The 25285-nt window shown below is 38.6% G+C and overlaps 1 protein-coding gene across 3 annotated transcripts in view; it reads left to right on the forward strand.

Moving 5' to 3' along the window:
- Positions 1–25285, forward strand: part of PTPRN2 (protein tyrosine phosphatase receptor type N2) — a 632482-nt gene that overhangs the window by 549003 nt on the left and 58194 nt on the right. For all 3 annotated transcript variants that reach the window (XM_088055089.1, XM_088055102.1, XM_088055094.1), the window contains one exon: positions 21739–21886. In XM_088055089.1, coding sequence (XP_087911215.1) covers positions 21739–21886 — 148 coding nt within the window. The remainder of the gene's footprint in view (positions 1–21738; positions 21887–25285) is intronic.

The raw sequence follows: 25285 nt of genomic DNA on the forward strand, positions 1-25285 counted from the left end.
CAAGGTTCAAAAAGTTCTGAGGCAATATATTTGTATGGACATGAAAGCAAAATTTCCTGTGTAGATGGAAATATGCATTTAACATTTGCAATCAGTTTCAACTACTTCAAATTGAGCAAAATTGTTTTCAGTAATATTATTGGGAAATGTGAAAAATTAATCTCAAAATCATGCTTTAAGGAGAGAAAGTTGCATATGGGAACCACTTATTCTGGCTCTGCAAATTTCTTCAAAATTGCAAGAAAGTGTTGTCTTCATATGGCAATAAATAAACTTTAAAAAATAGTCAGATTGTTCAAGATCACTGTTACAGTGTTCAGTGTCCATAATCCAGTCAATCCTGTTTAACCCTGGATGAACTCATACATGTGTTAACTAACAGCAGATGTTATATCTTAGATGGTGAGGGTTCAAAGAAGGGTAAAGAAATGCTGTAGTGTTTTGAGAGTCACAAGCCACACAGAGCCACAGAGAGAGAGTAAAAGCAGTTAATTTGTTAAGTCTAGCCTGAACAAACAAAAATCAGTGATTCAGGGCAGTCTGCCTATGTGCTGTGGCATACAGGACAGGGAAAAATTGTTCTTAATGGACTCAGATGATATAGTTAGGAAGAAAATATGTATTAGCATCGAAAGGATGCATTTAGCTTTGCTATCAGGGCAAGTCTAATAGGAGGGTCAGGCAGGCAGGGGGATGTTTACTTAAGGAAGCAGTTAAACCATAAATACAAGATTTGCCGAAGGCGAAGCTGGGTTAGGTTTACATGGAAGGATCAGCATCTCTCAGCTACAGCACAGAAGCAGATGATTGGGCTTGATCATATTTTGTGTCACTGTAGGGTCACAATGAAACCAGAGAGCTGACCCAGTTTATGTTGTGCTCAACACTAAATGCACATCTCTGCAATGCCTTATTTACCTGAATTTCTCTCTTTCTGGGCATGCTGTGGCTTGTTGGACCTCAGCAACAGAAGCAGCTCACCAGAGGTGAACCCTTTCTCCCTTTGCCTCGCAGATATAAGTGGAGGAGAGTGAGGAAACACTTTGCAACTTTTATACCATTCAATGCAAGACATTTTTCAGTTCTTCTCATTTCCCTCTCCCACAATCCTCTTACCTTTTAAATTTTGTAGATATTTTCTGTGAAAAATATCTCAGTGCCCAAAAAAGCAATGAGAAATATTAGCAAGGGGCCTAGTAAGAATGGCAAATACCCTCTGTTTTGTGGGGTAAATGCACTTACAGGTCTGTAAATGTGTTTTTGAGCTCTACAATGTTCTGTGAAGGGGTAGTTAGCTGAGCTAAGGCTCCTCAGTCCTTATTGCTCATAGGTGCCAGGATCTCCCTAGAGATAATAAAACAATGGATTACTGTGTAAAGTGGCAGCAGGAAATAATTTTTTTGATCCATAAACAGAATAAAACTTTAATGAAAATAGCTTAGAAGTGTGTGACTGCTGAATGACTCCATGTAATCTTATTCAGAGGTAGCGCTGGTCAGGAATATTTCTGTAAAGCTGTTTAATTTGCTGGAAAATGCTATCAGTCATAGCTGCCATCATATCTAAGTCACCTCAGCTTAGGGTTTGTTGGAACTTGAGTTGGCCACAGGTACTGTTTTCTTGGAGGACTTTCCACTTGTTAGCCCATGGTTTATAGTGCTCAAGGTGTGCAGAAACCAGGAATCTTCCAAACCCTTGGGGTGTGGGGCAGCCTCCTCAGACTGAAACCAGCCTTCAAAGGGGAAAATCCTGCATTTCTGCCACTTCCCTGTGCAGCAAAGGCGATGCCTGCACTGCTGACAGCACTGGGAGGTGGTTTGAGCTGTTGGCAGGAGGAAGCAGGGAGGGCTCAGGAGGCCCAGAAGGACAGCGATAACAACATTCAGAGCTCTTTTTTTTTTTCCTTTTCACTGTCTTTTTCATCACATTTCTAACAGGAGGGTGGCGCATATGGCACATTTTGATTCTGTCTTTCTGAAAAATCCAAGCACTTTGGAAAGTGTAATTAGAGGAGCATGTTTAATGCAGTCATGTTTGTGGCCTGACTGACTGGTTTCAGCATAAGCAACAACTCAGGATGTGTGCCCTCATTTTGGTCACCACTGGTTTAGCAAGAAAACATCATTCAGAAGGGAAAGAATACAACAAGGGAAATAATAGAACTTAAATTTCCACCCCCTTTATTCTCACGTGGATGTCTATATTTCAGCTGACAAGAGTAGTTCTAAGAAAGGAAAACAATTCAGTTTTCAGTCCAGCAAGAAAACCAGAGACGGTTTAAAAGTGATCAGGAGAAATTTAGTCTCCCTAACTTGGGCTCCTATATTTTAGGCACTTAATGAAGTGTTGGTGTTGACTTAAGTCCATAAATTCCCCCTCTAGTTGATGAAGTGAGTAGGTGGCTATGAAGGTCTCCAGAGAATTGGGGCAGAGAGCAGATTTGTCTTGAGCTGCCTCCTTTGTGCCTGCACAATCCGGTTGATGTTTGCAGCTTACATGAAGGAGTCTCTTTTGTTTGTGCTGTAGCACAGGTTCAGCACCGAGGTGGATTGGATCCTACACCTGCTTCACATATTACCGTGCTTTTTGGTTAGAATAATTATAATCTTTTATGGGGTTTTAAATGAAGAACAGTACTGCAAGAAGGGAATGTATGCTTTTGATGACAGCATTATCAGGTTGTTATCTGAATACCGTATAAAAGAGGGAATTTGCAGAAGCAGAAGTGATTTTCTGTGTTTCGCAGGATTTTCTGTGTTTTGCAGGTTTTTTCCTTGTAAAGACAGATGTGCAAAGTTTGGAGCATTATACATCAATTAGAATTTCAGAAAGTGTGAATTTACAAAAGGTCTTTTTCAGTATCTTTTGGAAGCTGAAATCTGAGAAATCTTCTCCCAGAGGGTATGAAAATGCTTCATGTATTGGAAATAATAACAATGTGTGATTGTTTGTGATGATGTTCTTTTCAGAAAGAGAATAAAGTTTCATACTTGGGCTGAATGAGTTGGTGGGAGCAGATGAGCTACAGCCTGAAATCTATGGCCTTTTATCTAGGAGATGTAAGTCTACTTAATCCCCTTGTCTTTGGCAATATGGCTGTAAAACCAGCACATTCACCCCAGAGAAGTGAAGGATGGCCTCATAGGAGAACTTTCTGCCACAGTCCTGGGACAGGTTGTGTCCCAGAAGGTGACACAGCCTTAGCTGGGGGCCTGGGGTGGGGGCCTGGTGCTGCTGAAACAGGCAAACCCCAGGTGCTGAATTTTGCATCCACTTCAGTTTTGGTGCTGAATCACTGGCAGGATTGCTGTAGGACTGGGAAGGGTGACAAGGAGGGAATAGTTTCCAAGACTGAACCTGGGGGTTTTTGATAATATTGTTATCCTGTACTCTATGAATAGCAACTTTTTGAAGGTTTCTTAGCAATTTCCCCCTCACTTGCATTTTTTGAAATTAATTCTTTTTGAAATGAGCTCTATGGGGTAGCAGCTATAGATTTTTTTTTAACTGAATATGGAAGAGTGTAGAACTGAGTGACTGAAGGCACATAGCAACAATAAAAGGTATTTGCTAGCTCCTACTACATCTTTCTGAAATTCCTTCACATTATCCCTAAATCTGCAATAAAATTGGGAGCAAAAGGCATCTAAACACACTTCTCTAAATGAAGAGAGAAGCTCCAGCATGTAAGGACAAATAGCACTGAGCTAGAAGCAGGTGTACTTTCCACCTTGACCTTAATCTATATACACTCTAAACATCTCCTGAGCGAAGCAGCATGCAGAGCATGAGTGCAGTACACTACCTGGGGACACAGATGCTGCAGAGGTGATAAATGCTGGCAGGGACAAAGGTGAGGAGTGCAGGTATGGAAAGCAAGCTCTTTGTCCCAGTCATTTGTTTGAGTGTTAAATGGGTTCTAATTTTTTTTTTCTTTTCCCACCATCTCCTTCTACCAGCATTAATACTTCCTCACGCATCTCAAGAATATAAATACCTTGTTTAAAAAAAGCTTGCAACTGAGAAAATGAAGAAAAAAAATCCTCCCTCATATGGGAAGGGAAAAAGTCAGTTGCAAAGTTTAGCTAAAAGCATAAACTCCTTACACATGTGCTAAGTGGATCTAAATCCCATCTTATCTTTCAGCTGTGCCAGTATAAATAGTTTTAGCAGTCTCACAAAATTAAGTCCCAAGAAAGCTTTGGCCCTAAAGGCCATTTCATCATGAGCAGTTGGACAGGAGGAGTCACAAGGGAAAGGGCTGTTGTATATTGCATTACTCAGTGACAGGATAGCCAATATCCCAAAAAGACATAAACACTGTGGATGGGAAAATCTTTACCCATCTCTCCCTGAGTTGTCATGCTTTTAGGGACAAGCAGAGCTGGATGCCTCCTCAAAGATCCTCTGCTGATGAAATAGTGTTTATCCCTTCATTTTACTTTTTTTTTTTTTCCCTTCCCAAATGTTTAAGTTGTTTTCAAACATTTGCCTGTGTTTGTTTAAAGCTGGGACTTGAGATACAGGAGCAAAGAAAAGCGTGAAGAAAAGTGAAAAAAAAATCTCATGGCATATGGAAACAGCTCTACTAATAGAGCCATAAATCTAATAAGTGGAAGAATGTACTACATAGATTACATCAATAAGACTCAGAAAAATATTCATGAACATATTACTCTTTGATTCTTCCATTTTTATTTGTTTCATAATAAGTTGCCCCCCATTTTCTGTATTAATTTTGGTGAATGGGCCTTAGGAAATAATGACAATTGCAGTCAGTATTAAATCAAGAGAAACATTCCTCTTGAACATGGTATGAAATTGATTTAAAAATCTTTTTTTTTTTCTTAAATTCTTCCATGCCAGTTGTTATCCTTTAATGTATTCATGATTGGAAATAACTCACCCAATTTCTGTGACTACACCTTGCTCTGTCATTTGACTGTAAAGTGTTTATTCCAGCTTTGTTTAAGCTGCTTTGGTTGAACACTTTTATCCAAGTTACATCATTCCCTAAGGCTTTTAGTAGAAAGACGAAGAAAACATTTCTCTTAATATTCTGAAGTACTAATTTTAAAAGTGTTACATTGGGAAAAATATGTGACACAAAACGAGGTTATGCAACTTTGTGAACCAAGTGAAAAGAAAGGATCATTTTCTTTGCTGAAACAAATCTCAGTGGCTATCTGGACTTTTTTCTGTTCCACCCAGCTTTCTTGTATTTCTAGAGGACATCCTGGAATGTCCAGGCAAGACAAGTATCAGCTGTAGCAAGTAGCAGTAGATGGGGATGTAATGAAAAATGTCTGAGTTCTGATACTTCAGACAAGAAATGTTACTGAGTACTCAGCTGCTTCTGAGTCTCATGAACCATGGAGTCTCCTGGAGATGAACATTTATCTGGAAGGTCTTGTCTTTTGGCTCCAAATGCACCCTCAGTGATGAGGTGCTCTTGCTGTATTTTTCCTATTGTGCATGCTCACATCATGCATTAAATCCTTGATAACTCATTGTAGCAGATACAGCAGTCAATCATATTTTGGATCTAACAGGTGGAAAAGCCTGTTTAGAAGAATACTAGAAAGAGGGTGATTCAGGATGACTTCTCAGGCAGGAGACCCAAGATGATAACATATGTTACAAAGTATTTCTGAGCTGGTGGAGGAGTTCAGATATGAGAAGGTGGTGAGTTTAGACTCACTATGGGTCAAAAAAATTAGTCACATGGGTTGATAGACAGGGTGCACTGCTAAAATCAAATGATGTGTGCTAAATGGGACTACAGCTTCAGACCTTCTCAAAATGTGTAAGAGTTCAGGGTGAAACAGGGACTTGCTTCATGATACTTCCAAAGAGACATAAGTAAAACATAGAAGAACATAATAAAACATAGTAAGACATAATCAACATAGTAAAACATAATAAAATACAGTAACACATAAAAAACATAGAGTGTGCTGTGTTTTTGCACTGCTGAGCCAGCTGCAGTTTAGGATGCCCGGGACAACTCCCATCAGTATTTTGGAGAGCTCTTTGTGTGGGCCATGCCAGCAAAAATTATTGAACATGGCCTGGTTATTTGTAATGAAGACAGTTCAGTCCCTCCACTGATTCAACAAAGTCTGGTTATGTTCATCTTCAGGGCAAGATTAAAAAAAACTTACACTTTGCTTTCTGTAAACTTCTTCTGGGATTAGACCATATTTTGTCAGTGTTTTCTGAGTAAGGTAACAGAATTTGGGTGGTATTTGGAAAATTTGATGTGTAGGACACAGACAGAATGCTCCTGTGATGATCAAATTTTGCATATGCACCCACGACGCAGCTGTGGAAAGATTTTTTAAATAAGGAGATAAACATTAAAATAATCTGAAGTTTGCTTGGAAGTGGATGACATAGTATTTGCTCTTCAATAAAAGAGGACTGTTTTACTTTTTGGTCAAAACCATGTAAAGTATTCCACCCTTAAATATTACATCCCTACCCCAGTATGTCTTTATAAACGACATAATTTTACTTTGAGTTTTTCTCCTTTATGTAACTGTCCTTTTGTTTCAGACCAGAGTAATATCTTTTTTTCTAGTTGGCAGCTCTCCCTCAATGCTGTCATGTCTCCCTTATCCTCTTCTCCTAAACTCATGAGCTAATGCTGCTTTAGGTTGCCAAGCTGGTCAAGAAAACCCTATTCATAGCAAGGGAGAATTATGAGTTGCCTCTTGTTGCTGGCTGTATGTTGGACCTTTGCATTGAACTAAGAATAGAAGAGAGGGGTGATAAACTGCTCACAAGCATCACCTCCTCCAAACACAACCTGCCACTGCTCTAGGAATTATTCTCTGGCCTTTTTCTTTCTGGAATGATTATGAGGGCTGGTGTCCAGGTCCTAAATGTTTTTGTCTTCTGTCTGGTCAGTAGTAAATCCATCAAGGTTTGTTGAAGAGGGTTGGTTTCTGGATTTGACCCATCTTTAAAAAAATATTTCTCTGTGTATCACAACTGTGTTATTTTTAAGATTTATGTGAAGGTTTGCCACCTTCTGACTGGGCTTTTTGTACCAACTAAAATATTCTTGTGAACATCCAAAAACCCTACTGCACATAGAAACTAAGCTCTAGTAGCTGTCAGGCTGCAGTGAATTGAAGCACGTCTCTGAACATCTTTTATTAAATATGTGCACATGCAGCACATTTCTTTAAAGAAAATAGTAGATGACAATGTCTCCTTTTTGGATGCATTATATTTGTACTTCAGCACTGAAGAGAGTCTGGTAATTATAAAGCTGTTTAAGCGATTTTATTTTAAAATTATAAAGGTACGGAACTTGAGAAAACAAATGCAGTCAGTTATTTACTACTGACTACTTCTTTCATTCTTTCTGTGTTTAATTTAAGTGGACTTTAGCTTATAAATAAAATAAAATACAAAAATATAAATACAAATAAAAAAACTGAAAGACTAGCAATGCACACCATGATTTGTGTTCTTGCTGTCATGCAAATTCACAGAAAGAAGGAAACATATTAAAGAAATTTGATAAGACCAGGTGGTCTGAGTGAATAATTTCCCTTTCATTAACATATTCCTCTTATTAACTCTGTAATTAATTGTACATAGCTAAGGAAAGCTATGGAAATTGCATTTTGAGATGTATCAAAGCTGACTTTATGCTTCAGACTTCCATGCAATTTACTATTAATGAAGCAAGAGATGGAGGCCCCAAATCTATAATTATTACTTACTATTTGAATGACAAGCAAAGAATTTTATCAGCACAGTTTCAAATGAAAGGGGATTAGCAGCTAATGTTGAAATTGTTAATCTTTCTTATTAAAATAATTTTGACGAGAGTGTTTAGCCTGAAAGAGGTTTCTGGAACATCATTTACCATTAAAACAGCTATTTTCTGAGGCTCAGTATGAATTTGTCTAAGTTTGACAGCAGGGTGCAAATATTTTTTAAATGAATGAATATTTTATGGGAGCTAAGGCTGTTCATGTGTGAGCTGATGCCGAGCTGCTTGCTGTGTGCATATTCCTAGAATGTGTAGCAGGACGGTAGTTCAATATCCATCTCACCAAAGTGGAGATGTCTACTGAGATAACAAGGGGAAAAAAGCTACAGCAGGAAAATCTGAGAGCTGAAATTGCACCCACGGCTGCGTCTGCAGACGAGTGATTAGCAGGTGGGAGCCCAGTCAGAATCAGGCCCTAGGTCTTGGTGATATATTTATGACACAGTGTTACTTCATGTTTATTTAGGCCTTCTTATACCTTTAAATACTGGTATATTTTCAGGGTTTGTGTATTTTTTTTAGTATCATGTGCTTTGAGATGACTGTTCAGTGGTGGGTGCTTTATGCCCACATGCATGCTTGTGTACAAATACCATGAACAGCAGTGGTATCCTCTGCAGGTATAGATAAATATTTGGGAGCAGAGATACAATATATACAACTTTTCTGTGTTAACAAAAAAACATTTAGTGTTTTAAATTTTAAAACTTTTCCTTGCAATATTTGCAGTTCTTGTCTCTTTCAGCAGTGCACAAATGAAGCTGACAAGGCTGTTTGTGCTCCTTGGGATGAGGAAATTGTGAATATATAGTGACAGAAATGGTGAAAAGCACAGCAGTGATAATTTATAAAATTTAATTTGCAGTGATCTTAGCCACATCAGTACTGGAGATGTATGTTAAAGAACCCTTTTTATCTGCTTGTGTCACATTACAGAAAAAAGCTAATGGAAAAGATGCCACATGTCTTTGCCAGTGATATATTTTGCCAGTAGAACAAATAAAGATCATTTAAATGCTTTAAGACATTATTTGCATGATTAGATGGACTGTGTATAGAAGTACCATCAACACAACAAACCCTCATGTACCTGCTCTACCATGAGATTACTCCAAGCTTCACCTCTGTGTGGGGCATGTGGAACTTCACTGGGCTCACCCCAAAAACTGCAGGTTACAGAACTAACCTTTTATCTGTGGTCCTACAGTGTTCCTTGGAACAGTCTTGCAGAGGGAGTACTGCAGCAGGAAGTGTCCTTAAGTGTACATTCACTTCATTCATCAGATAATACCAAAGGAGTTTTTTAGCTCAAACACAGCAATTGGTAAATAGCATGCAGTAATGATATCCAGAGAAGCATTTTCATCTTTAAATCATGTTTTGTATATATTATAATTATGTGTTAGGTCAAAGGCATCGAGGGTGCTTCTTAACCTGTAAGAATCAAAACAAACTCTGTAGACCATGGCACTAAGAGACAGTCACCATGACAGTGTGGTAGGCTGGGGTGGGCTTAAAAGATGGACTTCTTCAAGGATGTAGCTAATGCAGAATCCAAACCCAAAGCTTTTCTAAATGCAGGACTATTTCTGCTGCAGCTATTTATCTACTGCTTTATCTGCTGCAGGGGAAGGCACCTGGAAGGGTTGGGTTTATTAACCACAGCAACCTAAGATGCCCAGGGCAGTGCTGGCTCACAGCAGAGGGGTGTCCTGCTGCTTCTCAAGGGTGTGTGTGTGTGTGTCACACCTGCCCGAGAAAAGTGCTTTCTTCATTCTTCATTGCCTCCTTTCACCTTTTGGTGTCTTTGTTTGCATTGGACCAGTTTGATTGAAAACATCATGATAGTGTCTCTTTGCTGTAGTAAATGTACTAATGGTGCCTAATACACTATTTCTTCTGGAAGTCCATTAATGGCTTCTGTGTCATTTGAAGTTTTGTTGCAGTCAAGAAAACTCTCTGGTATCTGAGGGTATCCACCAGCCTTTGGCTTACCATATGTGTGTCCTCATAACTGAATTTTGAGAAACTTTGTCCTTCAGGTAGGATTCTGGGGCCTGATAAAAGAAATTTTGATTTCAGTCAGCAGGATCCTTTCAATTCACTTCAGTAACCAAAATAGTAATAAGCCAGTGCTTATATACTACTTTCCATCAGTAGATTCAAAGCTCTGTTTAAAGGGCAGTGCCATTATCCTGTCTTTTTAGTCCAGGAAATTCAGGCACAGACAGGGGAGCATCTTGACCAAGACAAGCCTTAAGGTTGGAAACAGAGCCAGGAGTAGACCCCCATTCCCTGGTGTCCCAGTGCTGTGCTCTCACAGCTCACCATATTGGCTTTATCAGAAAAAGGATTGTATCAAAGGATATTATTTTTGCCCTTTTTTGTCACTCTTTACTCTTTTTTATGACATGAAAGTATAAAGGAGTTCTGGACTTGGGTTTGTCAGATGTCATTATATGAGTTTAGTTTTCACCTCATTATCTAAAACCAAAGCATTCCATATTTGGAGAGCTGACTGAAAGATATTAAATACATATTGAAAAAGCTTGTGAAAACCAAACTGAGGATGTGCAGTCTATAGTAAATAACTCTATGTTGGAAATGGATGCCTTCCACACATTTTTTGAGTCTCTTCTGAATTGATAACAGTTTTCTTCAAGTGTATATGCCCAATCTGCTAAATCCTTAGCAATCATGCACATGCACCAAATTTTAGGTTCTTTTTCTCTCTGTTTAACAGTCAGCTGTACTTTTACTGTCTACTCAAAACTACTAATGTCACTCCCTCGATGTATTCTCCGTGTTCAGCAGTTGAAGGGAAGGGTTCCAAGGAAAAGAAACAGCATGCAAGGATATGTTGAGAGTTACCAGCTATAACCAAAAATTGTTTCTTCCCATAGCATTTAGCTGTGTTCTGGTTTTTGTTTTTCTGACTTTCTTCCTTTGCAGTATAGTGTCTTCTTTCATCATTTCACTTCTTTGTTGACCTCTACAGTCTGTTCTTGGCTTCTTCTTCTGTCCTCTTTCACATTGTTTTTTCCTTGTTCTTATTCTGCCCTCTGTCACTTCAAATATTTTCATCTGTGGATTAGACCAGTGTTCCTCAAACTTCTTTAAAGTGTTATCCTTTACTGGCTTCCATGGAAACCCAAGAATCCCAGGAGTAGGCAGGATGTCTTCAGCTTATGCACTTCTAAAGCTTTTCTACCATCACTTCACAATCCCTTTTGAATGCTTTCATGAGAAAAATATTTGAGAATCACTGAGCTAGGCCAGCATCAGTTGAAAATCCCATGGTGCGTGGATAGAAGGTTACCTGAAAAATGGGACACTTCCTCCAGATTTGGGAGCTGGGTAGATGCCAGCTGCATCTTTCTCACAGCCAGCATTGCTTATTCTCCTACTGCATGTTGCTTCAGCATGGCTGTGAGTGTGACATGGAAGGGGTAGGGCAGAAGTGTCTTCTCCCACAGTGGTCTCTTACATCCTGAAAGGGCTTCTGTGAAAAAAGTTTCTTCATTTCTTACTGTCATGAAATCATAAAGTCATTTAGGTTAGTCATTTATTGGAGGAAGAGACCTCCAATAGCAAGTCCAACCATTAAAAAAATCAGTATTTCATTCAGCTTGCTTTCTGAGCTTTTATAGTCAAACTGTTTGTTTTTACTGTTGCACTGAGTTTGCTCTGCATCCATGAGATTGCTAGCTCAATAATTGTGTTGCTTCTCTGTGTGCAAACATGGAACTTCCTAGGTAGTGGACATGGTTCCAGAGTGGTCCTGAGTGCAAGGATGTGATCATTGAAGATGTTGGTGGAGTTTGAAGTGTCCATTTGCTGTTACAGGAGATTTCTAAGGAAAAGGCTGATTATCCAGTCTGTTCTTTCCCTGATTTTTCTCACAGTAACCTAATGGTCACTTGTGTTTATATGCATAGCCTGCTTCTGGGCTGTGGGTACAGCATGAATTGAAAGACTTCTTGGATTTCATATTGCATGTTCTCAATTTTCTACAACCTCTGTGTGTGTTTAGGTAGAAACTCTTATCAGTTCAGTATCTTACCTTGTCCCACCACCCAAAAAGAAACCCAAACCCACACTGAAAAGCAGAGGGGTTTTCCTTTATGAGTTATTATTTATTCCTGGAGAAGCACTTTTGGCTTTTATTCACAAGTTTAAGAGTAGCAGTAAGTACTTATCCTTTTACTTTAGCAGGGGTGTTATGTCTGTAAAAGTAATTTTTTCCTTTCTGCCTTCAAGAAGGCCAGTGTCTAACGTAGTGATATGTTTCCAGACTATCTATAAATCACATCATCTTCTGTATCACTTGGATATACTTGGTCATGGTTGCCTGGGTTTTACTGGTGTCATTATCTCTGTAGAATTTGACCATGCTTGAAGAGAGGATTATTTTTAAACGTGACATTTTCAGAATTCCTTATTTATCTCTTGGTAATTTTTTTATATGTAGTAAAGGAAGATGACTATACAAGTGCTCTGAAAAGAAACACAGACTGTAATTCATTAAAATTTAAATTTGAAAATGCAGTACCCAACAGGGAACCCAAATTTAGATGCCTAATTGAGTTAGCAGGGCTACGAGAAGAAGCCAGGGAATTTGGTTTTATGTTTCCAGCCAGGTAATTAATGTGCAGTAATATATTTTTAAAGTTTTCATTTCAGACACACAACAGACGTATAAATGAATCACAAATATGTCTTGGATTGTGGTATGGTGTTAAAACATTAGTAAAAAAATGAAGTGAGAAGGGATCATCTGAAAAATTGATTTAATGTGTAAGAAGAAAATAGCAGTTTTCTCTGAGAATAGTGTTGGGTGTCAATATTTATCACAAAGAGTCAAAGGACTTGATTTGTATATTTTTGTTCAGTTTTTCGGCTAGTTTTTACATGCTTGTGCTTTTACATTTTAACAAAGCTACCAGAAATGCTTCCCAGAATGTCTCAGTTGATGAATTCAGCTGACACTCTCCTTGGCGCCAGTTCCTGTACTGCAGAGCTGTCTTTAATAGGGAGGTTTGGGCTGAGTTTTTTCTTGTTTTGGATTTATTTTCAGTTTTAAGAAGTGTCACAACATATCCCATCCTGTGAAACAGCAGTCTATGGCTAAGAGGTTTAGACCTTAATTTTTTGAAGTAATATTGTTCCTTTTTTGTGGAGACTATTTATTATTTAAGACTTGTGTAGTGAAATCTACTATAAGAAGTACAGAAATTTTAGAAACTGCTTCTGGATAATTCATCTTTTACATATATATTATTTACCTTGGCATGTCTTTGTGTAAACAGCATTCAGTATGTGCATGAATTATCTACTCACCAGACACTTAAACCATGTATTTATAAAAATCCCCAACCCAAATCTGTACTAATTCCATCACGGTCAGAACATTTGTAATATACTTGTAATTACAAAAATGTTATCAGATATGGATCCATTAAGGTGTCCTGACTTTTAGCCATGTCTGTAAACATGATCATGGGGTAAAAAACAGCTGTCAAGAATATTCCTGCAAAAATTAGTGGTTTAGGAGCATATTCTGTGACCCTGGGCAATTCATTTCAATGTTTCTGCCCTTTCATTTCCCATCTGTGAAGCAGCAGTGATACTTGCCTCCCCTGCAGAAGTAATGTGAGCACTTTGAGACAGTTGGACAAGAAGGAGCTATACAAATACAGGGATTGTAAGGGAGAAAATTATATTCCTTTTATGGCAATCATCTCTTTTTTGTCGAGGTTTATTTAAAGCAAAGTAATTGCAGGGGTGAAACTTCATAGGCATAATTTAGATTTCAAGAAAGGGGGTAAGGAGGAGGAGATGAGGGTGGTTGTATTTTAAGACCTAGAAGACACCATTAAGTAGCTGATATTCCCTAAGAAGGGATTCCTTGTAGAGTGAATTTCTTTATCTTCTGCTATATTTAGAGAGCCAGGTAGAGTAAATATTTCATAATTAAGCATTCCATTTATTTAATGTTTAACTTCTTAGCTGCATTTCTTTTTAAAAGTATACCTGCCTCCACCAGTCCAGCTGAAGCAATGCTTAGCAGAACATGCATTTTCCAAGATTTCCTCCAGAGGTGACAACCTGTGTCAGTCCAGACCAGGCTGTATCCATCCATTTCACTGGGATTTCATTGAACACCTTTGGCAGCTGGGAGCTGTAAGAAAAGGGATTAGCAAGTGTTTGCGTGACACACATTGATCCCAGCACCTGCTGATTGGATTGAAGTAATCCTTTTACAAGTTACAAAACTCTATTATCAGAGCATTGAGGGAGAGGTGGTGATGTACGCTGCATCAAGGGTACATTAATTTAGGCAAACAGAACATAGGTTGCCATCTAATATGCTTGTGAATTACAGCCATTCTCACCAGAGCTGCACACTGGTAGATAATTCCTTACACTGCTTGTGCAAAGGTACTTCTCTAGCAAACCAGGGGCAATAATTTAACATTACTTGAGATGGCATGCTGAAAGCACAACTGCTCTCTGTGTGCATGCTTAGGTGTCCACAATGAGTTTTACATCTAAAAATATGAAACTGAAACTATGGAATGCCATTTTTATTGTTGGCTGGCATCACCATGGAAGTTAAATTATTTCTGAATAATATAACCTATTTGAAGTAATCTAGGGATATTATTCTCAACCACACTGAATAGTTGCTTTGTCAGTGAATTACCTCCCTCTGGCTTTTTTTTTTTAGGTTTTCCTTCATCACCTTCCACATTATGTATGATATTAGTAGTGTTTCATGCCAAATTACAAGTAGAGCTCCATAGTATTTTTCAGTACATAACTGAAAAACTTCAAAACTATTTTTTTCACTGGTATAATCATGTCCTGAGAAATACAAGAACTATAAGATCAAAACGCTTCATGTAGTAAAAATATGGCTGAAAATGGAGGAGGAAAAGTAGTTTCTCAGTGTCTTTTTGCAAAGAGAAAATACAAGTTCCCAAGTTCTTATTTCCCATATTTTTTCATTTGTGGTTACTGTAAGCAGCAGATCTGGGATGGCACAGAACAAGTTAGAAAAGAGAAAGGAGCCTTCAGGCTGAAATGACTGACTAATCAGGTGATGAAATCCTGGTTCCAGTAAGGCAGTGGATACAGAACACTCCCTGAGATTGAAAACATGTGAGACTTTATAGCCAGATATTTCTTCCAGATACAAATTCTGTGAGATACTGACAATGAGCTGCCACAACAGAATTTTTCCTTTTGTATGTCTATATGTGCCAAATATAGCTAGCCCAATAAAGTCATACTTCTTTGCAGTTAATATCAAAAACTTGATATTTTAGACTAAAGCTGGTGTGGATTGATGCTTCAGAGATGGAGCTGATCTTGGTACCAGTTACAGGCTCTGCATTATTGGAGGTTGGTTGGATTAGAGCACCAGAAACAACTGTGGGACTTATTGGAAAAAAACTATTTTCTTAACATGCTGGTTGATGGAAAGACTGAAATTGGTTGAAATAGTGCATCCTCTATTTATTTAAGGTCTACTTTGCTAGGAAAAAAAGTAGGAAAGCATGGGCATAGCTTGGCTTTGCTGCCATGTTTCAGCCTCACTGAAAGTTTCTCTGTGATGAGCTCCCAGCGTTTTATCTGTGCAAGGACACCAGGGCAGTTCAGGGAGAAAGACTGATCTTCTGCAAGCAAGACCCCAAAGTAACTTCAGTGTTACTATGAAACTGTGCTGGAAAGTGAGAAATGCTTAAAAAGTGTGGAAAAAACATTGTGGTGCTCTGCAGGATCTGCATATGGTTCAGAGTTGTAGTAGTGACACTGATCTCAGGGTGCTTTATTTGATCAGCTCTGGATAAATTTGGGTGCACCAAAATAAAAGAAGAAAGTAATAATTTTGTAAAAGATGAGTGGGAAGCAGGAAAAGAGAAGAGAAATGAACCTTTCTGTTGCTATTCCCCAAGTCCAGACTCCAGCCCTAGAAGATAATGGAGTACATATTAAAAAAGGAGTTGCTGATTATCTAGAGGGAGATTTTTTTAAGGGCATAAAAGGAAAATAAATGTAAGGGTGTCATTTAAGAGAATGGGGAAGGCTGGAGTCTTTCCTTTGTGTGTTTGCTAATCTCCTTCACCCTTTCCATTGCATAGCTGAACAATGAGTAAGAATATGCATAATTTTATAAAGAGCAAATCTTGCCTGGACAAACCTGATTGCTTTTTATTTAAGTAAAACTACATAGCCCAGTAGATGAAGTGAAAACAACGGATGTAATACATACAGATTTTAATAAAGTCGTGACACTGTCTCATGAATAGTTAATTGAAAAATTAATGCCAATTTTTTAGAGGACAATTATGTGGATTGAATGATTGATATACAAAAAGTAATGATCGAAAGCTGTGTCTAGGAGTGTCTGGCAGAGTACAGGAATTGCTCTTAGATCCAGTTATTTTTAACTTTTTAAATAATGATGTGGAAATGAGTGAAAGTGACTTTCATCACAGTCTAAAGTTCTGCACAGACTTGATGATAGAGAAGTAATTCAAAAGTTTGAAAATGTTAAACCTGAAAATTCATGCAACAAATAAATTGTCTTTGAAGAAAAGAGTCACAAGAAGACATATCTATAATTTGCATAGATCCATTAATTCATGATGTGTGAAGACACTGGAATATATAAAAGTAGAAATTATGAAGAACAGCAGTATTCTGGGCAAGCAGACTAAAGCTGAAATAAATGGTGGTGGTGAAAATGAGTAGCAAATTAAGTTTGAAATAGAAAAGCAATATTGTTGACATCCTTATGAAAAAAGCATATCATACGAGAACTAGTGTTCCTTATTGAAAGTATTTTTTTATTTCCAGGTATACAATGTATAGTTCAGAACAGTTTGAGTCCCAAAAAGTGGTAATGAACTGTGCTTTAGGCTTCTGCTTTAGATACAGAGCAGCCAAATATTAGAAAGATTCTAGTGAAGTACAAGAAATTACATTATTTGAAGGTCTGGAAGCAAGTAATCAGATAGGCTGTTTCTGTCTCTGAATTCTATAGCACTGTGAGTAATATGAGTGGGAACAGAGAAATTTACTGTGAAGCCACTAATGATAAGGTATTAAGCCAGAAAATTGAAGGACAAAACCATATGTGGTGTTGAAAGCAAATTGGATTTATGCAGAAAAGTATTCTTGTTACATGTAGTCAATGCAATATGTACTAAAGAACACAAAGAAGTTCAAACAGACTAGCAAGAATTCTGAGGCGTCCTGGGCCAGGACAATGCAACCCGTAAGTTAACAAGGAACAAAGGCATAAAACCTCATTATTTAAATTAACTGACGAGAATACAAAACTTTTTTTTTTTTTTTAAGTATAGTCTTTTACTGCACAATTTGCTATATAATAGCTAAGACAAATTCTGTCCTCTATACATTCCTTCTGTGGAACCCTGGGAAGCATGACAGCACTGCCTGGTCCTCTGCATCTCTGGAAAAAGCAGGAGTTTGAAAGCAGTGGCTCCCACACTGTTGGGTGACGTGTGGGTTTGAGCAGTCACCATTCACAAGGATTAAGATAATTTCTCATCCCCATCTACAGCTAGCATTTGAAATTCAATTAGACCTGTCAAGGTCTGTCAATTTGAGAGCTGCACATATTTTCACTGAAAGATGCGTCCTCGGTCATGAAAGGGTTCGTATTCGAACACTGTATTGGAAGTGTGGTTTCAAAAATAATTGTGGCAACTGAACATCAGCTAATAAAATAGGCATTTTTAAAACAAGTATCGTGACTGATGCCAACCATACTGTCTCTGAAGAAAGTATTGTGTCTTTTCACCCAAGTAACAAGTGATAGGAGGAGGAAATGGCCTCAAGTTGTGCCGGGGGAGGTTTAGATTGGATATTAGGGAAAATTTATTCACCAAAAGGGCTGTCAAGCACTGGAACAGGCTGCCCAGGGCAGTGGTAGGGTCACCACCATCTCTGGAGGCATTTAAAAGACATAGATGTGGTATTGAGGAACATGGCTTTGTGGTAAGCTTGGCAGTGCTGGGTTACCAGTTGGACTTGATAATCTGAGAGGCTTTTCCAGCCTAAATGATTCTATGATTCTATAACTTAAAGACTGACCAGTCAATTAGAATTTAGACTTATTTAGTCACAGAGGATGCATTGGACACCCCTCTTGATAAAAAAGTAAAGAAAAAAAAATAAAGAAAACCAAAGAGTTTTACACCCTATTACAGCATCAACTGAGCACACAGGAAGCTCTAACAAAGCCATGTTCTACCAAAGCCAAGCCAGGCCACTGTGCTCTGTGTTTGCACCTGTGTTCAGACACATGGAATCTGTCCTAATATGTGCCACTGGCAGCGTCTCTTTAGCCCATCCATTGTCCCTGGGACAGCTTTTATCCTCTGGCTGAAAGCTCCCCTTTTGCCTTAAAACTGGCATGTCTCACACAGTAATAATAGATTTTGTACTGCATCCACTCTGTCCACATAACATCAGCACATCCTCCTTATCCCACAGCATGTTTGGTAGCAAGAGTATCTCTTTTGTCTGAACAAGAGAAAGTATGGACTGGGCTACCAACTGTCCTCACAGGTTAGGTAGGCCCTGTGGATGGAAAATTAAGGTTAATGGAATTTAAGGTTCATCAGAAGACCTGTGCAAGCAGATGAAGTTTGTTTAAATAATAGCATATACTTGGGATTACAGGACTTGCCTTGTTGTGCACATATTGGTGAGGCTAGACCTCTGCTTTTTTTCAGCAGGCTTGAGGAGCATTGCAATAACAGTGGTGACAACCTCTATTTATTTTACCTGCTGCTCTGGGACAAGGACAATCATGTGCGTGTTTGACATGTTGGTAATTAATTTCTTTTGTACCAGGCAAACACTGCAGAATGTCTCATCAAAACATCCTAATTAAGGAGTGGATTTGAGTAGACATACAATCTCTAAAATATCAGAAGTTCCACTCAATTTAATGTACATCCAGCAGCTCCCAGGAGAGTGTTTCAAAATCGCTAAGCTTCTGTTTAGCAAAGTGGGGATGAGCATAGAGGCTCTGAAGGACTGTAAATGAAAGATTACTTAACTCTGAGGGAATTGTCTGGCTCTTGAATGTTTTAAAGCAAGCTTCCTTCTCAGTAGCTTTTAAAAATGTGTGTAAATCAGATGTTAATATTGGGCAGAGCCTTCCATGGGTCCATTCAAATAGTTGAACACCTCTTCAAGGTCTGTCAGAAAGTGCCTTGTGATTTTGATCGATGTGATGGAGGAATTGAAACCACACAAAAAATGGTTAAAGTAGAGATTTCAGTGTGTTTTCATTTGAAAATTCATGTATCTTTACTCAAGATTACCTGAAAAATTAAGCTAAAACTAAAACTTTCAAAAAGCATTGAATTATTTAAAAGTACATGTGCAGTAAAAGCGGTCAATTTACCTTAGCTGTAAACTTTATCTTAACTGTGTCAGATTTTATGATTTAAAGAGGAAATTAAATTTCTTTTTAAAATACAATCTTTGAAAACATCAAAGAGACAAGTTAGATTCAACAGCAAGTTCCTAACTACCTTCAGTCCTGCCTTATGAATCAAATGTTCATGGCCCTTTTCCTACAGCTTTGGGGACCTACCAGTATTTTGGAGAGATTCAGTGTTGGCAGATCTGTATATCTGCATAAAATGTCCCTGAAGGATGTGGGACATTGGTGGGCATGTCAAAATGAATCATTTATTATCAATTATAAAACTGTGGTTTAAAATGGGAAGATGCTACAGACTGGTCCTTGACTGTCTGATCTCTGCTGCATGCTCAACAGCTGCTCTGAAGCCAGCAGTCTTGGCTCTGTCTTATTGTAAGATTTTGCTATTTTTTCACTTTGCCTCATAAAAATTCTTATATACCAGCAAGTCTCTGCTCTGGAGGGATTATCTTTTTTTTTTTTCCCCTATGATTTCAGTATACATATCCAGGCACAGATTTGCTAGGAGAAAAGAACAGGATCTTTAGCCTCCCTCCTTTTCCCGGTAGCAACAGCCTTTTGACAAGGACAAACAAATTATTGGGGGATGGTTTCCTCCTGTTAACTTGCAAGCTGATGCTGGGAACTTGTTACCTGACCCACACCCCGACACATGGTGGGTCCACACCGCTCTCCCAGCTCCAGGGCTGTCAGGTCACAGCTCCGTCCACTGCAGTGCTTTTTCCTTCATTATAGAAAAGAAGCAATCACACAGTGGGTGTTTTGATTGTATCTAGGCCACCACTATTTTTTACCTCCTTTAGAAACCTTTCTTCTAATGCAATATCTTTCTGTGTCCTTAAAGACATCCGTTCTGGAAGCATCACTTCTTGAACTGGTTTTTCAGTACCAGGTTTGATTTACAAACCTTGTGTAAAGACACAGGTGCCCAACAAACCCTGTGCCAAACAAAGCTGTGTGTCAGGGGCTCTTTTGTCATCAAAAAATTGTTCAAGCTGCAAGAGGGAGCTGTATCCTGCCCTGCCCTGCCGGCCAGGTGGGAAGCACAGTGGCACAACAGCTTTGCAGAGCTCCTGTTTGGCAAAGGACAAGCTGCAAGCTTTTTACACCTTCTGTTAAACCTGTTGAGAAGGCATGAGAGCCTTTCTTCTTTAAAGCACATTTGGGAGGAACAATTCGACATCACAGAGATTGTCTATGGAAAAGGTTTTCTAAGCAAACCAAAGTGCTTTTTTACACTTTACAGTGAATCCTTTCTGGGAGCTTTTTCTAGACAAGGTTGCTACAGATTGGGCTGTATTCGTGAAGGTTCCAGCAATAACCACTGTGACTGATTTGGGCCAGAAGCTCTGCTATTGACCCCAGCCCTGAGCCTGTCTCCTGAACAGTCTGTCCTTTTTAAATCTGTTTAGGAATGTTAATTTCAACCTACCTAGTAAAGGCAGTATGGAATTTAATTTACAAATATGAACAGGGTGTAATGTGAGATGGTTCTCTTGCTTGTTGTAAGAGAAGATGGCAGGCTCTGCAAGGTAACGAGCCTGTGTAAGCAGGCTTACAGTAGGTGATCACTTTCTTAATTTTCATGTTAAAGGCAGGGGAAGATTTCTGAGTTTCCCTGCCCTACCTCCTTTCTGCTCTCCTCCCCTCACATACTTGGATTATTTTCTGATCCATGGGGTAAAGGAAAAGGGTTTTAGTTCACTTTTCTCAAATTTTTGGAACTGAGTTCCTATCCACTGCTGGACAGGAGGTCTAGCCTTGGGAGATCTGCAAAAGCTTAAGACCAGCACCGGTACACTTTGATGGCACATCATTCCTGCCACAGGTGATTTTCTTTGGTGATGCTTTTCCCAATACTGCTAACTGAATACAATGTACAGTCTTTAACAACATGTATTAATATTAATTAACAGCACCTCCTCAGTTCAGGGCCCTCTCTGTGCCAGTTCATCTGCAAGATGGGTTTCTGATGACCCAGTGCTTGAGCCACAACAGTTCAGCCTGGCAATCTTTTAATTATTTTCAACCTTTCTATCACTGTTGTGATGTGCATATGTGCTTGAACATTGTTGTAAAATCCTGTTTTGACAGAAGTTGTTGTTTGTAGTAATTTGTGTCAATGGGATTTTGTTTCTTTTCCATTGCCTGATGAAAGAGACATTTGGGCTTACGTTTTCTAGGTACTGAAGAATAAATAATTTCCTCCTAAAGCTCAGTGACTGGATGTTTCATGGATTTCCTCCCTGTTAGCACTGTTACATTTTGTCATTCTCATTTTTTATAGCACAAATAAGCTTGAAATTAACTGTCTTAAGTAAATAAATGAACCTTTAAACTGAGCCTCTTTTTTCCCCAAAGCTCAGGATTCCCATGCTTTGAGAAACATCCTTTTAGCTTAGCTTTCAGCCTAGCTAAGTCAATGCTTAATGCAGTATTCTTTTCATTCCAGTCCTACATGGAAGATCACCTGAAGAACAAGAATCGTCTGGAGAAGGAGTGGGAAGCTCTGTGTGCTTACCAGGCTGAGCCCAACGACAGCACCGTAGCGCAGCAGGAGGAAAATGTGCCGAAGAACCGCTCGCGGGCTGTAGTACCATGTATGTACACTTCCCTTTGGCTCATGGCATTTTAAGTTCTTGATACATTCCCCAATATCCTTTGCACAGTGCTGTGAAAGCTGCAGAAGGCAGGTAAATGATGTGGAGTGGTTTCTATGTGTACTGGAAAGTTGTGGCTACAGCTGTGGGCTGGGTGCATGTCCTGTTGTCTTATCAGACCCTGTTTATCTCCTTGTAAGTCCTGGATCTGTTACAAGAATGCACAACTGTGCCACATAACACTGCTGCTGCAGCTGTGCTGTCTCACAGAATTCCATACCAGAGTGATTTTCAGTGCTGGAGTATACTGTCTGTGCTAGAGTGGCATCTGTAGCTATTCAAGAGGAGTCTCTTCTTCTTCTGACCAAGACGAGTTGGTCTCTTGTCCATCCAGCAGTAATACCAGAAGGTATTACTCTATATTACTCTGCTATAGGCAGAGCTAGATGATCTGTTTATCAGATACTCAGCTGTGCTGAAGAAGCCCCTTTAGGCTTCAGTGAATAAGTTTGCAAACTGGCTTTTCTCTACAAGGCTTCTCTAAACAGACAGAAATAAAAATAGTGATTAAAAAAAACGAACCAATGTTTATATTCCTACAATCTGCTCTTTCCTGTAAGCAGCCACCTTTTGAGCTTGAAATAAAAGTAACATATTTCTCCTATGCAAACATATATATATATATATCTCATAGATTACATCGGTAGTGTATGGACACATATTTCATTAAGCAACCAATGAAACAAAAATGAAACTGAGAATATATGCACAGTCCACAGCAACCAAAATTCTCTCAATCAGTGTGCCCACAATCCAGCTGGATATCTTGGCAAACATATATAGCTGGTTTAATTTTTAAAGTGCCCTGAAAACATTAATTTTCCCTAAGAGAGTCTTGAGTAAGTAGTATTCCTCTTTTAGAAATGGAGAAATGACAGGTAACACGTTAAGTAAATGTCATAGCCAGATTTAGAAGGAAGATTCTTTGGAAGGACATGATAATTTAACTGAGCCCATCAGTCCCTGCATATTTTCTTCAGCAGGGTTTGTCTCTTTTGTTTATGTAGTGGCTCATTCTGCAATACTTTTCTACTCAGGAGAGGATTACAGCAACTTGGCAGTATTAATTCTCCTGAGTAAATATGGTGCTGGTCAAAAGCCTTTTGGGGAAACAGCAGCAGTTTGCTGACTTCCATGTGTTTTGGGATAAGGCTTGTTGAGAAGTTCTAAAGAAGTCTAAAGTAATGCAAACCTGTGCCCTTTTACATCATGAAAAAAATCAGCACTTAACTGGCATGATAGGCAGTGAAAATTTTCCATGAAAATATGTATTGATCCAAGTTAATCTTCCTGCTTAAAGTGTTCTATCAATATGGACTTAGAGTCAGACCATCTTAAGATATTTCAAGTTCGTGCTCATAAATTAAGCTAGACTAGTTTTGGTTGCTGCCACAGAGACAGCATGGGAGCTACAGATGCTGCCAGAAATTGGTGCTGGCTATTTGACTGATGCCGAAACTGTGTCTTTGTGATATAATGAGCCATAACCTTCAGACTAGACTTGTATACCTCTGAATCCAGAAGTATCATGGCTGTGACAGTGCTAAAGGACAGAGATTTTTAGCTTGAGTGTCATAGAAACATTTGGGTTGGGAAAGACCTCTAAGATCATCATGTTCAGTCATCAAGTCAGCACTAAACCACATCTCTGAATACCACATGTACATGTCTTTTAAATACACTCAGGGATGGTGACAGGTGGTCTGTCTCTTTTCATCAAACTGTACAGTGTGGATGTATCAGCCAGCACTGACCAGCCTTTGTTTCTCTGCCATTCCATGGAATGTTGTTATGCCTGGTTTTCCTATATCTGGATCTAGACTGAATCAGCACTGCCTGAGGGTGATTTGGTGAAGTGGAGGTATCTGGACATGGATAGGGTGACTGCAGTTTATCTGAAGTTTTATCTAAAAGTATTTTAGTACATTTAAAAGGGTAAAATAACACATTTGCTTTGTTTCTTCGATGTGGAAACTTCTATTACAAATATTAGTGCACTGGGAATTTTCCTTTTTGACTGAATTGCACAAAATTACCTGTCTTCACTTACTGAAGTTGCTGTGCACTGGTAAACAGCTGTCATATTATATATGTTTAAACTAGTTACTGCTTTGTTGCTGCATAGAAAATATGGCATAGAGTTTAAACAATATTAAATTTTGATAAGGTGGTGGTTATTTTAGACTCTTAAGATTAGCCTGAGATGAGAAGGCCCAGCTCACCCACATTTTTTTAAACTTTCTTGGACATTAAAACTATAGCAAAAAGCCACAGATTTCTTCATAATGTATGAAAAAGCAAACCTGATATGCTTTTGATATTCTAGAGTTGTTATGCTACATTCAGTGTATTCTCACAGAGTAATGGCTTGTTAGTGTTTCCTTACCCCTTTCATATTCATAATCACCTTGACAAGGTAGAACAAGATTGCCAATTCATGTAGATTTCCTCTTAGAAAGGCTTCAAAGAAGCTTTAATATCATGTTGTATTTGCTTTCTGTTTTTTTTCTGAACCTGTCTTGAAGTAACACAATATTATTTTTACTGATTATATAACTGATTTAATGATTATCACAATTTTATCATCGCTTACTCTTGTACCTAACTTTCCTATTTTCTGTTCTATACAGCTGTTAAAGTACTTGATAGCAGAACACCTTGACACTGCACTTAAGTAATTACTAGTTTAAAAAATGCTAACAATTCAAGATACCTGGACCTTCTAGATTAACAAAACTATGACCTTTTATCCAGTCAAGAAGCAGATTGCTATAATTTAGGGCACATGGTGTTTATTTTTAGTGCTGTGATTTAATGATGCCTATTTTGTTTATGAATACATGAGCAGCTCAAGAAAAGGTTTCCAAATTTTTTTTCTCTTTTTGCATCTCTGAAAAATAAACCCATCTCAACAGAGTCAACACTGTATGTTTTTATTTATGTACACCATGAAGATACACAGGTATTTTAAACATTTGGCAAACAACTTTATGCAGTGAACATCTATCAAGAACTGTCCGCCATAGCCATGTCCATGGGTTGTGGTATATATTTAAGCAACCTGCTTACCTCTGTGCTTTTCCTTTCCTCTAAAGGAGAGCAAAGCATTTAGGGGCAGAACACGCACCCAGGTCTGAGGCTTGTTTGCCTTTAGAGCACAGCCTGGGGTTGTGCACCAAAGATGGGAGCACCTGAGCAGAGGGTTGTGTGCATTTTCCATGCTACAAATGCATGTGCAAATAGTGCTCTGAAATGAACAAACTTGAGCAGTTCAGGGCAAAGGAAAGTTCCATTTTCTGCAGATCATCTATAGGTAAAATAATAATAATCATCAGATTA

The sequence above is a fragment of the Pseudopodoces humilis genome, chromosome 1 (assembly GCF_049639895.1).
Source record: "Pseudopodoces humilis isolate 2021_Gansu_Grassland_sample_001 chromosome 1, ASM4963989v1, whole genome shotgun sequence".
Lineage (NCBI taxonomy): Eukaryota > Metazoa > Chordata > Aves > Passeriformes > Paridae > Pseudopodoces > Pseudopodoces humilis.